Consider the following 16006-nt stretch of genomic DNA (forward strand, 5'->3'; position numbering starts at 1 on the left):
AGCTGAGGAAGAAGGGTCTTATCTAGTGAAACGATCAGTTTTTTTTTTTAATGACAATTTATAAACTTTTTAACCTCTTGCTCTGCCTGAACTCTGTGTATTTCGGTTCAAGACAGTTAGGGTATGTCGAAAAAACTCCCAGTTTTTGCAAAGTGAACATGCAAAGATGATCAAACACCCTTAACAAAAAAGGTAAAACAACGATGTAGGACAATTTTGAAGTTGAGGGAGAAAATGAGATGGGAGTTTTTCGACATGCCCTAACTGTCTTGAACCGGAATACACCGAGTTCAGGCAGAGCAAGACAAGATGAGCATTTGAGGTTTAAAAGTATATAAATTATAATTTAAAAAATAATAATAACCAATTGTTTCGCTAGATCCTTCTTCCTCGGGTGGAATCGTTTACAACCGCATTTGACATCGTTTGAAGCCGCATTTAAACTGCATTTTGGAAGTTCAAACTGGGGGCACCATAGAAGCCCACTATATGGAGAAAAATTCTGAAATGTTTTCCTCGAAAAACATAATTTCTTTACGACTGAAGAAAGTAAGACATAAACATCTGGATGGCAAAGGGGTGAGAACACCATCTGTAAATGTTTGTTCTGGAAGTGAACTTCTCCTTTAAGCCTATTTCCATCCATTGCCACCTGTAAGCTCTTTCAGTGGCTGTGGTCATCGTATTAGTATTTTATTTTTAGAGTTTTTGTATTCTGAATTGTGCTGTAAAAATTGTATTTCAAAGAGTGCAACCATTTCACATCAAAATGGCACCTCCAATAGTCCTAAAACTATTTTTTAAACAACGTAAATCTTTCATGGGTTTTCAACTACATATTTCAGTAAGATACATCATTTATGTTATATTAAGCTATACACATCATAATACCCAGGATTTCCTTTATAGCTATGAAAGGTTAATGAGCTGACTTCGCCTCTACAGCTGTGTCGTAACCGACTCCTCTTGTTCCCAGCTAGAGGAGCCCAAACTGTCACAGGGTCCCACCCAGCCATGGCACAGATCATCACTGGAAGCCAAGAGCTGGGCGCTGGAGGCGGTCAAGCTGGAAGCACAGTGCAGTGGGGGCAGCGAGTGGCTGGGCGGCTGGAGAAGGAGACTGTCCCTGCCGTTGGCCCGTTGAGATGTGGCTTGCATTGGGTTCTGTTCAGTCTCAGGCGCTCCCAGTCCCAGCGTATGCAGGTGCATTTCACTCCGTGTTACCTTCAACAGCATCTGGGGGCCATGCCAAGACGTTTGCGGTACTTGGTCTGAGATGCTGTAAGTGGACTGCTGATCTGCTGATCCTGGGGTCTCATATTGGTCCGGGACATGTCCATTCATACGAGACATTAGCATTCCCAAACGTTGCAAAGAGTTTTTCTTGGAGCGCGAAAAGCGCTGTAGGCGGCTGCTGGTCCGCACAAATGCAGACGAGTGGGATATGTTATTCCTCAAGCCATTGCTTTCCGGTCTTTCTCTTGATGATGCCGACATGGACTTGAAAAGAGCCGATACGCTAAACTGGGACTCTCGGTTTTTCCTGTAACACTGGGAGAAGGACGTAGATGCTTTGGATCTAGACGACTCTCCAGGTCCTCCAAACCTATCGCCTTCCTCGTCATCATCATCGTCTTCCTCGGGCTCAGCTGTTTCGTCCTGCTGCGTGGCCTCGCTACTAGAGGAGTATGTGCGGCGCGGTGGTTTACGGTTGCCCAACAGGTCAAGAACCTCGTACCGGAAGCTGGAGATGTCCTGCTTAAGTTCCTGAATGCAGGGAAACAGAATTCAATTACCGGAGTGTAAACTCCACCACCTAATTACAGGAAATGTTCTAACGTTATGACATTATCTTCATGACTTCTGGTTCTTAGGGTATTCCTTGTGGACTTTAAGGATGAGTCATAGCTGGAGTCTGTCATCTTCCATAATCAACGTCTCCCTAAATGTCTGAGGTTTAATAAGCAGGAGATGACGGCACCACAAAATAGAAGCCAACTAAATATCCTGTCGCATACAGGTTGGAAATTGGGTTAATGTGTAATTGCTTGTTGTTTTGTCAACTAGTTAGGTGATTAGGAGTTTACTTTGCACTGAAAGGTTGTAAAAGGAAGCTATTTAGACGATAAAATTTATAGCAAGGAAAATGGATTTTATAAGGTGAATAGTTCCCACTCTGAAATGTGATTGGATGAGCCAAGTTTGTACACGTCTGTTTAGCACATAAACCAAACTTTATATTAATAAAAGACAGTATATTTATAGACAGTAAATAATTATGAATTAAGTTAAATTTTAACTTTTAAAGGGATACTTCACCCAAAAATGAAAATTCTGTCATTAATTACTCATCTTATGTCATTCCAAACCTGTAAGACCTTTGTTCATATTTGGAACACAAATTAAGATATTTTTGATGAAATCAGAGAGCTTTCTGACCCTGCGTAGATAGCAACGCAACTACCACGTTCAAGGACCAGAAAGGTAGTAAGGACATCGTTAAAAAAGTCCATGCCTCATCAGTTGTTCAACGTAATTTTATGAAACTACGAGAATGCTTTTTGTGCACAAAGAAAACAAAAATATGCTCAGAATGCTCTCAGTGTTACAGAGTGACAGAGGAGACAAGCAGGCAGATCCAAGTGCAAAGCTTTATTCGTAAACATAGTAAATAACAGGCAGGGTCAAACAGTGGAAAACGGATATATGAGGGCAAGACACAAGAGTAATCCAATAAACATGCGAGGGTTGATCAACAGTGAACGTAATTCAGGGGACGAGGCAAACGGGTAATCCAAACTGTAGTCCAGGCGAAGGGCAACCAGAGTCTAAAACGGTAAAACAAAGAGTGATCTAAAACAGGCGAGAGATCCAGGGCAGGCAGAGAAACGGACAGGACGAGATAAACCAGGCAGGGATCAAGACACGGATGACTATAAAAGATACACGATTTAACTAGACTCAGGAAACTAAGAATATCTCTGAAGGGCTTCGTAAATGTGGATAATACTGGGAGAGTGCTAAAACGCTCAACAATACTCGGTGATTCGGAAAAGGAAGTCCAAATATATAGTGTGTTTGATTGGTTGCAGCTGTGTGTGGGTGTAATCAATGCAATAGATGATGGGAACTGTAGTCTAGGGTGACATGTAAAAGTCTGTGTAGTCAGAGAGACAATATAATGACAATGCAACATGGTGGCAAGCAGACAGAAAGCCACGGACCGGATTCGTGACACTCAGATTTCATCAAAAATATTTTAATTTGTGTTCAAAAGGTGAACGAAGGTCTTATGGGTTTGGAATGACATGAGAGTGAGTAATTAATGACAGAATTTTAATTGTTGGGTCAACTATCCCTTTAATTCAAAGTTAATTTACTCGTTACATAATATGTGAACTGTTCATATTGTGTATCTACTCAACATTATTGATCTCATTAGTATTCATATCTAAAGTGTGTTTTTCCCACATCAACCAACATACTGACTTTATTTGTGACCCTGGCTGTGAAAACCCAGCTAAAGTCATTTTTTGGTATTTACATACTATTTTCTACATAAAATCATCCTTCATAAGGTAAATAACATTCTGTGAAAAGGTAACCTTGATATATTTACCAGTGTCTGAGTAAGGCTACAGGGGTTGGACAATGAAACTGAAACACCTGGTTTTAGACCACAATTCTGGGTCTCAATATGACCTTGGAATTCCTAGTCAGAAATACTAGAAACAGTCAATTTCTAGATATAGCCATGAAATCTCCAACACTATATTGGCCAGTGTTTCAGTTTCACTGTCCAACCCCTGTATGTCAAAGATTGAAATAAATTAATGGTTGAAATTTGATGCTTGTTATCTCATAATTAGATTTTGAGACTTTAGCCTGGATTTCACAGACAGGGTCACATTTCCACATTTAGATAAAAATGTACACTTTACAAATGCAAATTAGATAATCATGGCCTCTATAAAGTGCCTATATGGAGAATAAGATGACAAAAAGTCCTCATACCTTGAAGTTCTCCTCTGTCAGCCCTTCGTCTGTTTTGGCACTGCGGATCATGGCTGCAACATATCGCTTTACCAAGTTTCTGATCACCTCCTGAAAACAGCCACAAACAGGATGGGCTTCATTAATTTTTTTTTTTTTTTTTACATATTACCTTCTGATCTACAAATAGCCCTGTTTTCCTCCTCAATATGAGTCATAAGAACTTTCCATATCCCCAAAGGAGATGATGATTTATTCTTGGGTGGGGTGAGATGGGGTGATGGGCTTTGAATGTGATTGGCATGCGCATATTTTGCGATTCCAGTTTAATAAGTGGTGAAAATCAGTTTTGGGCATATTCATGACATATGTATTAGCTGGGGGTGAAAATCTGGACGTGCATTCATTAGCATTTATTTGCATATCCAATAAAGAATGAGCCAGCGGTGGCTCTCAGAACCCGCTTACGCACAACAACAAAATAACAGCTAGTGAAATATCCGCTACTGCAGCTCTTGATTGTTGGGGAGAAACATTTGTCTCTAGCAATTATATACAACCTCACACTGACAAAAGACCCTGCTTAAAGGAATAGTTCACCCGAAAATGACAACTCTGTCATTATTTATTCATGCGTATATCGTTCCAAGTCTGTATAATACTATTTTTTTTCTCAGAACTTAAAAGATTTTGAACAATCATCACACAGCTCTTGGCATGCAACAATATAATGAGCACAGCTGTCAAGCTCCAAAAAACAAAAACAAAAAAAAAACACCAAATGTTTCAAAAAACAATATGTCTCAGTATTCCACTATATTCTAGTTCTTGTGAATCCATACAGTAGATATGAAATTTATAGGGTTGTTTAAACAATACTGGCACGCATTGTTTAGTGGAAGCTCTGTTGTTTAATAATGAATGTTATAATGGATGTTATAAACTCAGAATTGCACAATATGACCTTATAATTCTGACTTTTTTTCTCGCAAATTCTAACTTTTTTTTCTCAGAATTGTAAGATATAAACTCACAATTGTGGGTTATTAAGTCTAATTCTGAGGGCGGAAAAGACTGATATGTTTTTAGAATTGTAAGTTTATATGTCATTCTCACAAGTCAGAATTGCAAGATGTAAACTTACAATTCTGAAAAAAAGTCACAATTGCAAGATATAAATTGCAATTCTAAAAAAAAATCAGTCAGAATTCCTAGATATAAACTCACAATTCTGAGAAAAGAGTCAGAATTCCTAGATATAAACTCGCAATTCTATGAAAACAGTCAAAATTCCTAGAAATAAACTCACAATTCTAAAAAAAAGTCACAACTACAAGATATAAACTTGCAATTTTAAGAAAACAGATGAACATGCAATTCTAAGAAAACAGTCAGAATTCCTAGATATAAACCCGCAATTCTAAGAGTCAGAATTCTTAGATATAAACTCACAATATTAAGAAAACAGTCAGAATTCTTAGATATAAACTCACAATATTAAGAAAACAGTCAGAATTCCTAGATATAAACTCACAATATTAAGAAAACAGTTAGAATTCCTAGATATAAACTCACAATATTAAGAAAACAGTCAGAATTCCTAGATATAAACTCGCAATTCTCCGAAAACAGTCAGAATTCCTAGATATAAACTCACAATTCTAAGAAAAGAGTCAGAATTCCTAGATATAAACTCACAATATCAAGAAAACAGTCAGAATTCTTAGATATAAACTCACAATATTAAGAAAACAGTCAGAATTCCTAGATATAAAGTCACAATATTAAGAAAACCGTCAGAATTCTTAGATATAAACTGACAATATTAAGAAAACAGTCAGAATTCCTAGATATAAACTCACAATATTAAGAAAACAGTTAGAATTCCTAGATATAAACTCACAATATTAAGAAAACAGTCAGAATTCTTAGATATAAACTCACAATATTAAGAAAACAGTCAGAATTCTTAGATATAAACTCACAATATTAAGAAAACAGTCAGAATTCTTAGATATAAACTCACAATATTAAGAAAACAGTCAGAATTCTTAGATATAAACTCACAATATTAAGAAAACAGTTAGAATTCCTAGATATAAACTCACAATATTAAGAAAACAGTCAGAATTCCTAGATATAAACTCGCAATTCTCCGAAAACAGTCAGAATTCCTAGATATAAACTCACAATTCTAAGAAAAGAGTCAGAATTCCTAGATATAAACTCACAATATCAAGAAAACAGTCAGAATTCTTAGATATAAACTCGCAATTCTCCGAAAACAGTCAGAATTCCTAGATATAAACTCACAATTCTAAGAAAAGAGTCAGAATTCCTAGATATAAACTCACAATATTAAGAAAACAGTCAGAATTCCTAGATATAAAGTCACAATATTAAGAAAACCGTCAGAATTCTTAGATATAAACTCACAATATTAAGAAAACAGTCAGAATTCCTAGATATAAACTCACAATATTAAGAAAACAGTCAGAATTCCTAGATATAAACTCACAATTTTGTGAAAAGGTCAGAATTGCAAGATATAAATTTGCAACATTTTATATATAACCTTACACTGACAAAAGGCTCTGCTTAAAGGAATAGTTCACCTGAATATGACAACTTTATCATTATTTATTCATTCCTATATCATTCAAGTCTGTATGATATATACAGTGGTGTGAATAATTTTTGACCCCCTTCCTGATTTTTAATTTTTTGTCACACTTTAATGTTTCAGATCCTCAAACAAATGTATTATTAATCAAAGATAACACAAGTAAACACAACATGCAGTTTTTAAATGAAGTTTTTTATTATGAAGGGAAAACAAAATGCAAACCCACATGGCCCTGTGTGAAAAAGTGTTTGCCCCCTAAACTTAATAACTGGTTGGGTCACCCTTAGCAGCAAGAAGTGCAATCAAGCGTTTGCGATAACTTGCAATGAGTCTGTTACAGCGCTGTGCAGGAATTTTGGCCCAATCATCTTGGCAGAATTGTTGTAATTCAGCCACACTGGAGGGTTTTCAAGCATGAACTGCCTTTTTAAGGTCATGCCACAGCATCTCAATAGGATTCAGGTCAGGACTTTGACTAGGCCACTCCTAAGTCTTCATTTTGTTTTTCATCAGCCATTCAGAGGTGGATTTGCTGGTGTGTTTTGGATCATTGTCCTGCTGTAGAACCCAAGTTCACTTCAACTTGAGGTCACGAACAGATGGCCGGACATTGTCCTTCAGGATTTTTGGTAGACAGCAGGATTCATGGCTCCATTTACCACAGCAAGTCTTCCAGGTCCAGAAGCAGCAAAACAGCCCCAGACCATCACACTACCACCACCATATTTTACTTCTGGTATGATGTTCTTTTTCTGAAATGCTGTGTAACTTTTACGCCTGATGTAATGGGACACACACCTTTCAAAAAGTTCAACTTTTGTCTCGTCAGTCCAAAAGTCTTGGGGATCATCAAGATGTTTTCTGGCAAAACTGAGACGAGCCTTTATGTTCTTTTTGCTCAGCAGCGTTTTTTGTCTTGGAACTCTGCCATGCAGGCCATTTTTGCCCAGTCTCTTTCTTATGGTGGAGTCATGAACACTGACCTTAACTGAGGCAAGAGAGGCCTGCAGTTCTTTAGATGTTGTTGTGGGGTCTTTTGTGACCTCTTGGATGAGTCGTCGCTGCCGTCTTGGGGTAATTTTGGTCGGCCGACCACTCTTGGGAAGGTTCACCACTGTTCCATGTTTTCGCCATTTGTGGATAATGGATCTCACTGTGGTTTGCTGGAGTCCCAAAGCTTTCGAAATGGCTTTATAACCTTTTCCAGACTGATAGATCTCAATTACTTTCTTTCTCACTCCCCTTCATTCAAAAACTGCATGTTGTGTTTACTTGTGTTATCTTTGATTAATATTTAAATCTGTTTGTTGATCTGAAACATTAAAGTGTGACAAACAAACAAACAAAAAAAATATATATATATTATTTTTTGTTTTTGTTTTTGAACCATCATCACACAGCTCTTGACATGCAACAATATAATGTGCACAGCTGTCAAGCTCCAAAAAACAAACCTCCTAAATCTTGTAAAAAAACATCATATGACTCTGTATTCCATTATATTCTAGGTCTTGTGAATCCATACAGTAGACATGAAATTTAAGGGAGTGTTGTTTACACGATACTGGCACACATTGTTTAATGGCAGCTGTGTTGTTTCATAATGGATGTTCATTACAGTGTCGCGACCTGCACCAGAGATTGCTGGAGTCTGGCTGGCTATGTATTAATGCATTAGCTATCGACAGAAATCCACTGGTTATGAAGTTCAAAGCAGGAAAGGGTGTAATGTAATTACAGCAACTAATGAATATGCACTGATTAACTAAATAACATCATATTTATTTTCAGTGTGATCATGCACTATTTATTTTAAATATTTGTTTTAATCGCATCTACATGTTTTTTCTCTTTGAAAGCACCTAGAACTATCATTTATGAAAAGACATGCAAATTATACATTGTGCAATGCTCTAATAACTTATTAATATGCATGATGCCCATAGGGTAATGTTTGCTTTCTCATTTAAACTGTTGGAACTGTTAACATATTAACAGCAAGGTTTGAATCCAACAGCATGCTGGGAAACGGATTAATGACACAGATGCCAAAGCGTTGTGGGTACGGCCAAATGTCATTACCTGGTAGTGCTGGTTCTGAATGAGGTTATCGGCATGCCTTTCCTGAAACAGACAACAATAACACATTTCAACAATAAATATGTAGCAAAGATGAATAATTGAACTATTATAAAGTAGTTCCAGTTACTGTTTTAATTATACTGTTAGTATAATGATATGCTGATATAGTATTTGTTAATATTTTGAATTTCTATTTTTATATTCTCTGTTTTCACTTTGTTTTTGTCATTTTTATTATCTTTTAAATGTGTATATGTTATTTTTATGGAAGCCCGTTTCTGCCACTGAATAAAAAAGAAACAAAGGTAATTGCAATTTTTTTCATCTCACAATTCTGACTTTTTTTTCTCAGAATTGCAAGATAAAACTCACAATTCAGATTTTTTTTCAATCAGAATTGCATGATATAAAGTGCAACTGTGAGTTATAAAGTCAGAATTGCACAATATGAACTTGCAATTCTGACTTTTTTCTAGCAGTTTCGAGTTTATATCTCCCAATTCTAAACTTTTTCTCCTAATTGTAAAATATAAACTCACAATTGTGAGTTATGAAGTCCAGTTCTGAGGAGGAAAAAGGACTGGTGTTCTCAGAAATGTGAGTTTATATCTCAGAATTCTGACTTGATAGCTTGCAAATGAATTTCTGAGAATAAAGTCAGAATTGGAAGATATAAACTCGCAATTCTTAAAAAAAAGGCACAACTGGAAGATGTAAACTTGCAATTCTAAGAAAAAAGTCAAAATTGCAAGATATAAACTTGCTATTCTGAGAAAAAAGTCACAATTGCAAGATATAAACTTGAAATTCCAAGGGTAAAAAGTCAGAATTCCAAGATATAAACTTGCAATTCTTTGAAAAAAGGCACAATTGAAAGATATAAACTCACAATTCTCAGAAAAAAAGGCACAAATACAAGATATCAACTTGCAATTCTTCGAAAAAAAAGTCAGAATTCCAAGATATGAACTCACAATTAGAAAAAAAAATCACAATTGTAAGATATAAATTTGCAAATCTGAGAAAAAAGTCAGAATTCCAAAATATAAACTCACATTTCTGAGGAAAAAAAGGCAATTTTCAAGACATAAACTCGCAATTCTGAGTAAAAAAGTCACAATTGCAAGATATAAACTCGTAATTCTGAGACAACAAAAGAATTCCAAGATATAAACTTGCAATTCTGAAAAAAAGCAGAATTTGCATTTCTCAAAAAAAAGTCAGAATTCCACAATATAAACTCACAATTCTGAGGAAAAAAGCCAATTTGCAAGATATAAACTCGTAATTTTGAGAAAAGTTAGAATTCCAAGATATAAACTTGCAATTCTGAGAAAAAAGTCAGAATTGCAAAATATAAACCCTCAATTTTCAGAAAAAAAGTCAGAATTGCAAGATATATAATCTCAATTCTGAGAAAAAAAGCACAATTGCAAAGACAGAATTCCAAGATATAAACTCGCAATTCTTCGAAAAAAGGCACAATTGTAAGATATAAACTCACAATTCTCAAAAAAGGCATAATTGTAAGATATAAACTCACAGTTCTCAAAAAAGGCACAATTGTAAGATATAAACTCACAATTCTCAAAAAAGGCACAATTGTAAGATATAAACTCACAATTCTCAAAAAAGGCACAATTGTAAGATATAAACTCACAATTCTCAAAAAAGGCACAATTGTAAGATATAAACTCACAATTCTCAAAAAAGGCACAATTGTAAGATATAAACTCACTTTTCTCAAAAAAGGCACAATTGTAAGATATAAACTCACAATTCTCAAAAAAGGCACAATTGTAAGATATAAACTCACAATTCTCAAAAAAGGCACAATTGTAAGATATAAACTCACAATTCTCAAAAAAGGCACAATTGCAAGGATATAAACTCACAAATTCTCAAAAAAGGCACAATTGCAAGATATAAACTCACAATTCTCAAAAAAGTCACAATTGCAAGATATAAACTTGCAATTCTTTGAAAAAAAAAGTCAGAATTGCAAGATTAATTGCAAAGTAAATATTGCAAGATAAAATTTTATATTGTAAATATAAAAGTTTATATTGCAAGATATAAACAATTCTGAAGAAAATAGAATTGTGAGTTTATATCTTGAAATTCTGACTTTATAACACGTAGTTGCGAGTTTATTTCACCCAATACTGACACATAACTCTGAGAAAAAAGGTCAAAATTGTGAGTTTACGAAACTATACTAAAATAAAAATGTGCTTTAAATGTTTTTTTCAGTTTGCGTTTATATTTTTAAAGACTTTTTTAAAGGTATTAGTATTACAATAACCCTGAAACACCTAAAACTGAAAACTGTCATCTTTTTTTATACACCTTCATATTGTTCCAAACCTGCATGACTGACTTCCGTGAAACACAAAATAATATTTGAAGTCAATTTTTTAATTGTAATGACAATGAAAAGGACTTAGAGCTTTGAAGCTTTAAAAGGGGTATCATAAAAGCAGTCCATGCGACTTCTAACATTCTTATGAAATCATATAATAACTTTTTAATTTTAAAAGGCTCGACAACTTCAGTCCCCATTCATTGTAACTATGAAAAAAGACCAACTAGCACTTTTTAAAAAAAATTTCTAGTCTAGTCTATGCATATAGATTTGAAACAACATAAGGGTGGGTAAATGATGACAGGATTTTCATTTTCACACAAACTCTTCATTGAAATGGTCTGAAACCCTCTGAAAGCTTTTGACATGCCTATTCTTCACTGAAACGCCAGCTACACATTCAAAATAAATGATAGCAGCCTTACATAATGATTATCAAACCCAAAACTCTGCGCTCCATGTGCTGTGTGTGGGAGAATGTGGGTGAGCTCGCTTGCAGAAACAGTAGAGCCCACCTCGCAGAAGAAACAAGTTCAACTGATCGAAAGATGTCAGGGGAATTGGTATGTTTGAAGCAAGGTTGCCTAGCAACCATCGGCCTAGGGCAACTTGAGGCTGGACGCCAAATAGACAAACCCTAGTGGGTTAAATCCAAACATTATTTAATGGCAGGACATGTTTGAAGCCATTTCAGAAACCATTTTTTCTTTTGGTTTTAATATATTAAAGAGCAAAAATGACTAATAATGACTGTTTATAATGACAGTTATGCTGTTTTTGTTTGCTTTTGTCAAGGACTGTGTTGGATTTATTGAGTGAAAGCTATAATGTGCCACCCACACTGCATACAGAATAAAAGCGAACAGTGCATTACCGTGAACTCTTTGAGCTTTCCGTGTTTACACTGGTCCTCATGTCTAGGCTCTCCATGTCCACATAGACGGCAGTGCAGCCACACGCAAAGGTACCACACAGACTTTGGACTGGGTACGATGTTAAAGGGTGGCGGTAACGTCCCCCCCTCATCAAAGTAGCTCATCCACAGCTTGGTACGAGCAAATTTCCACTCGATATCCGCGTGATCCTACAGCACAAAAACAGAGAGCCAGTTGGATGGAGGAGAGTGCTGAAAATGCCAAATGGGATAGTGTCCCAGACTTTTGTTGCTGCAAAAATCATCTTGTGATTGGATGATGTGCGTTTACTCAGAATTGTGTTTACTTGAATAACGGTTCCCATTGTGAGACACATGCAGGGGTGAGAATGCCTCTAAATGTAGCTTATATAAGCACAAAATTAACATCCTGAAAAATACATAGATATGAGCCCATCTGACAAAAACATTATATAATGTAAGGATATTCAACTTTTTGAGGGGAAACACTTGACACTTGATAATAAATAATTTGACCTTTTTATTAGACATTTGTAGAGGATTAAAAATGTCATGTGGTGCAACCAAAACCGATTTATGAATGATTTTTTTTTTTTTTTATATTTATATTTATATTTATATTTATACAACAGTTCTTTCTGGTTCTCAAATCTGAGTGCAATATTCTAAGGATTGCCTTTCACTGCTTGTATCACTCCGTTTGCGGTATTTATCACAGCGAGTGTTATCGCGGATGTCCAAATTAACCATACTTTTAAAAATAATACTTTTTGTTTCACTGAATGTACTTTTAAAAGCTTTTGAAGCAAGAATGTACACTTGTTTAGACTTCAAACATGTGGTTTGTTAAATGATTAGTTCCTCTACGTTCACAAAAATTTACAGATAATGTACTCACCCCGTTGTCATCCAAGATGTTCTTCTGTTGTAAAGAAATTATGTTTTTTGAGGAAAACATTTCAGGAATTTTCTCTATATGGTGGACTTCAATGGTGCCCCCGAGTTTGAACTTCCAAAATGCAGTTTAAATGCAGCTTCAAAGGGCTCTAAATGATCCCAGCCGAGGAAGAAAAAAAAAAATTAAAATAAAAAATTATTTTATATACTTTTTAAAGGATAGTTCACCCAAAAATCCCAGGACATCCCAGATGTAGGTGACTTTGTTTCTTCAGTAGAACACAAACAAAGATTTTTAACTCAAACCATTGCAGTCTGTCAGTCATATAATGGCAGTCAATGGGCACAAAATCTTTAAGAGTAAAAAAAAAAACATACACAGACAAAACATTGAGGTGTTAAGACACAAAACAATCAGTCTGTGCAAGAAACTGAACAGTATTTATATCATTATTTACCTTTGATCCACCGCAACATTTAACTGTATTGAGTGCATTCAGAACAGCCGGCGCGTGACACGTCAACGTTCTCTGGCAATGTAGTCGGTGAAAAGTCAACACTCCCAGATGAGTTCACACAAGGACAAGTAATCTTTTAGTTTTTACTTGGTTGCCAGAATCAGGATAAGCACAAGCAATTACCATTTTTAATAGCTGCTATGCACTGTGTAAACAAGGAGCTTCCACGCGTACATCTACTACGGCAGACAGGGGCGGAGCAGCCAATTTAAAAGTGGGGGGACAGTATGGTGATGTTCGTACAGTATAATAATAAATTCTAAATAGAAGAACAATGGGAATTTTACAGCACCAAAGTGGCAATTTGAGGACACCCAAGAGATTTGCGCTGTGATTGGCTAAATGTTAGTTCACTCAAATCAAAGTAACAAATCAGTGAACAATGGCGGAAATATTGGTGCTAGGTCAAAAAAAGTGCGGGGGACACGTCCCCCCCGTCCCCCCCGGTTGCTACGCCCCTGACGGCAGATCACGTTGACGCGCCACGTGCCGGCTGTTGTGAACATGCTCAGGACAGTTTAACGTTGTGGTGGTTCAGAGGTAAATAATGATATAAGTAATGTTCAGTTTTTTGCACAGACCAATTGTTTTGTGTCTTAACATCTCAATGTTTTGTCTGTGTATGTTTTTTTTTTACTCTCAAAGATTTTGTGCCCATTGACTGCCATTATATGACTGACAGACTGCAACGGTTTGAGTTAAAAATGTTTGTTTGTGTTCTACTGAAGAAACAAAGTCACTTACATTTTGGACGCCCTGGGGGTAAGCAGATAAACATTCAATTTTAATTTTTGGGTGAACTATCCCTTTAACCTGAAACCTTTGTCTTGTCTAGCACTGCCATGCGCATGCGTACTCTGTGTAATCCAGGTCAATACAGTTAGGGTATGTCGAAAAACAATCACATTTTCTCCTCCAACATTTTAAATTGCCATACATCACTGCAGAAGTACCAACCCAGTGTTTTACATGCAAAAAAGGTCAAACGCCCCTCACAAAAAAAGTAAAAAAGCAATGTAGGATGATTTTGAGGTTGGGGGAGAAAACCAGAGTCTTGAACCTAACTGTCTTGAACCGGAGCGCACAGAGTACACATGCGCATGACAGTGCTAGACAAGAAGAGCTTTTGAGGTTAAAAAGTATATACATTTTTCGCTAGATAAGACCCTTCTTCCTCAGCTGAGATTGTTTAGAACCCTTTAAAGCTGCATCTAAATTGCATTTTGGACGTTCAAACTTGGGGGCACCATTGAAGTCCACTATATGGAGAAAATTCCTAAAATGTTTTCCTCAAAAAAACAATTTCTTTACGACAGACAGGAACATCTTGTATGACAAGGGGGTGAGTACATTATCTGTACATTTTTGTTCTGGAAGTGAACTAATCCTTTAATCAAGATAATGTCTATCTGAAAATTTGCTTCTATGTTTTCAGATATGTGAGCTCCAGGGCGTCAACGGCCGTTCCTCACCTTGGCCAGATCTTCTGGAATTTGCCGCTGGCTCTGATGTCTCTATAGTGGTTAAACATTAAATATAATTCATTTTGGATAAATCTAACGGGCAGTCCTTGGTCTCATAAATCAGTTATTTGTTCCAGAGCAGACTGTGGCGATTTTGATGGTTACACCACATGACATTTTTGGTGATTAAATTTAAACTTTTTTTAAAGTATTAAAGTTTTTTAAAAACATATTCACACACAAAGAATATTAATAGCTAGGCACACTTTTTAAACTAGATTTCGGTCATGGATACTCTTATTTTTCATTGACTCAATGTTAATTGCACAAATATAATATTATAGTGTTTTCACGACGGGTCATCGATCGGCTATACTGACGGCACTGAACATAAACAATGCAACTGAACAAACCTCATATTTTGCTGATTATTGCTCCTGAAATGGTAAATTATTGTCATGTTTTGGTCTGTACTAATCGGTTGGACTGGGAAAAACGTTTGGAGTACTAGACTGCCAAAAGTTACAACAAATCAGGGAGAAGAGTGCAAAAAACTGTCTGAGGAACAAAAGGGTTTGTGGTTGGCCAAACTGAACTAGGACTAACAGCTTTCATGTTTGTTCTTATCATTTCCAGTCAGGTAGGTTAAATATTAGGCTAATATCTTAATTAATACTGTTACACAAAATATTGCACCCTTTCCTGCTTACTAAGTCTTTCTCTATATGATTTAACAGATTCCACATTTTTCCGTGGTTTAGACAGCATAATTTAGCAAAACATTGTATTCACACTAACCATCAAAATCGCCACAGTCTGCTCTGGAACAAATAACTGATTTATGAGACCAAGGACTGCCCTTTAGATTCATCCAAAATGAATTATATTTCATGTTTAACCACTATAGAGACATCAGAGCCAGCGGCAAAAAAAAATGCTTTTCTTACTTAGATTTTTTTTTTCCAGCCAAAATATCTAAAAATTCTTAAATCAAGAAACATTTTCTAGACAAGTAAAAATTATTGCCTTGTTTTCAGAAAAAAAAAAAAAGTCAAAATTAGGTGTGTTTTTGCTTGAAACAAGCTAAATAATCTGCCAATGGGGTAAAAAAAAATAGTCTTGTTTTCTGTTTGAAATAAGATTTTTTTCTTACCCCATTTTCAGATT

The 16006-nt window shown here is 35.8% G+C and overlaps 1 protein-coding gene across 1 annotated transcript in view; it reads right to left on the reverse strand.

The window, feature by feature from the left end:
* Positions 1 to 939: 939 nt before the first annotated feature.
* The window catches only part of LOC141292570 (short transient receptor potential channel 5-like), a 45059-nt gene continuing 29992 nt past the window's right edge, over positions 940 to 16006 (reverse strand). Inside the window, exons 7-10 of the mRNA XM_073824603.1 lie at positions 11941 to 12150; positions 8702 to 8743; positions 4015 to 4104; positions 940 to 1767 (exon numbers count right to left, since the gene is read on the reverse strand). Coding sequence (XP_073680704.1) covers positions 940 to 1767; positions 4015 to 4104; positions 8702 to 8743; positions 11941 to 12150 — 1170 coding nt within the window. The remainder of the gene's footprint in view (positions 1768 to 4014; positions 4105 to 8701; positions 8744 to 11940; positions 12151 to 16006) is intronic.

The sequence above is a fragment of the Garra rufa genome, chromosome 19 (genome assembly GCF_049309525.1).
Source record: "Garra rufa chromosome 19, GarRuf1.0, whole genome shotgun sequence".
NCBI lineage: Eukaryota > Metazoa > Chordata > Actinopteri > Cypriniformes > Cyprinidae > Garra > Garra rufa.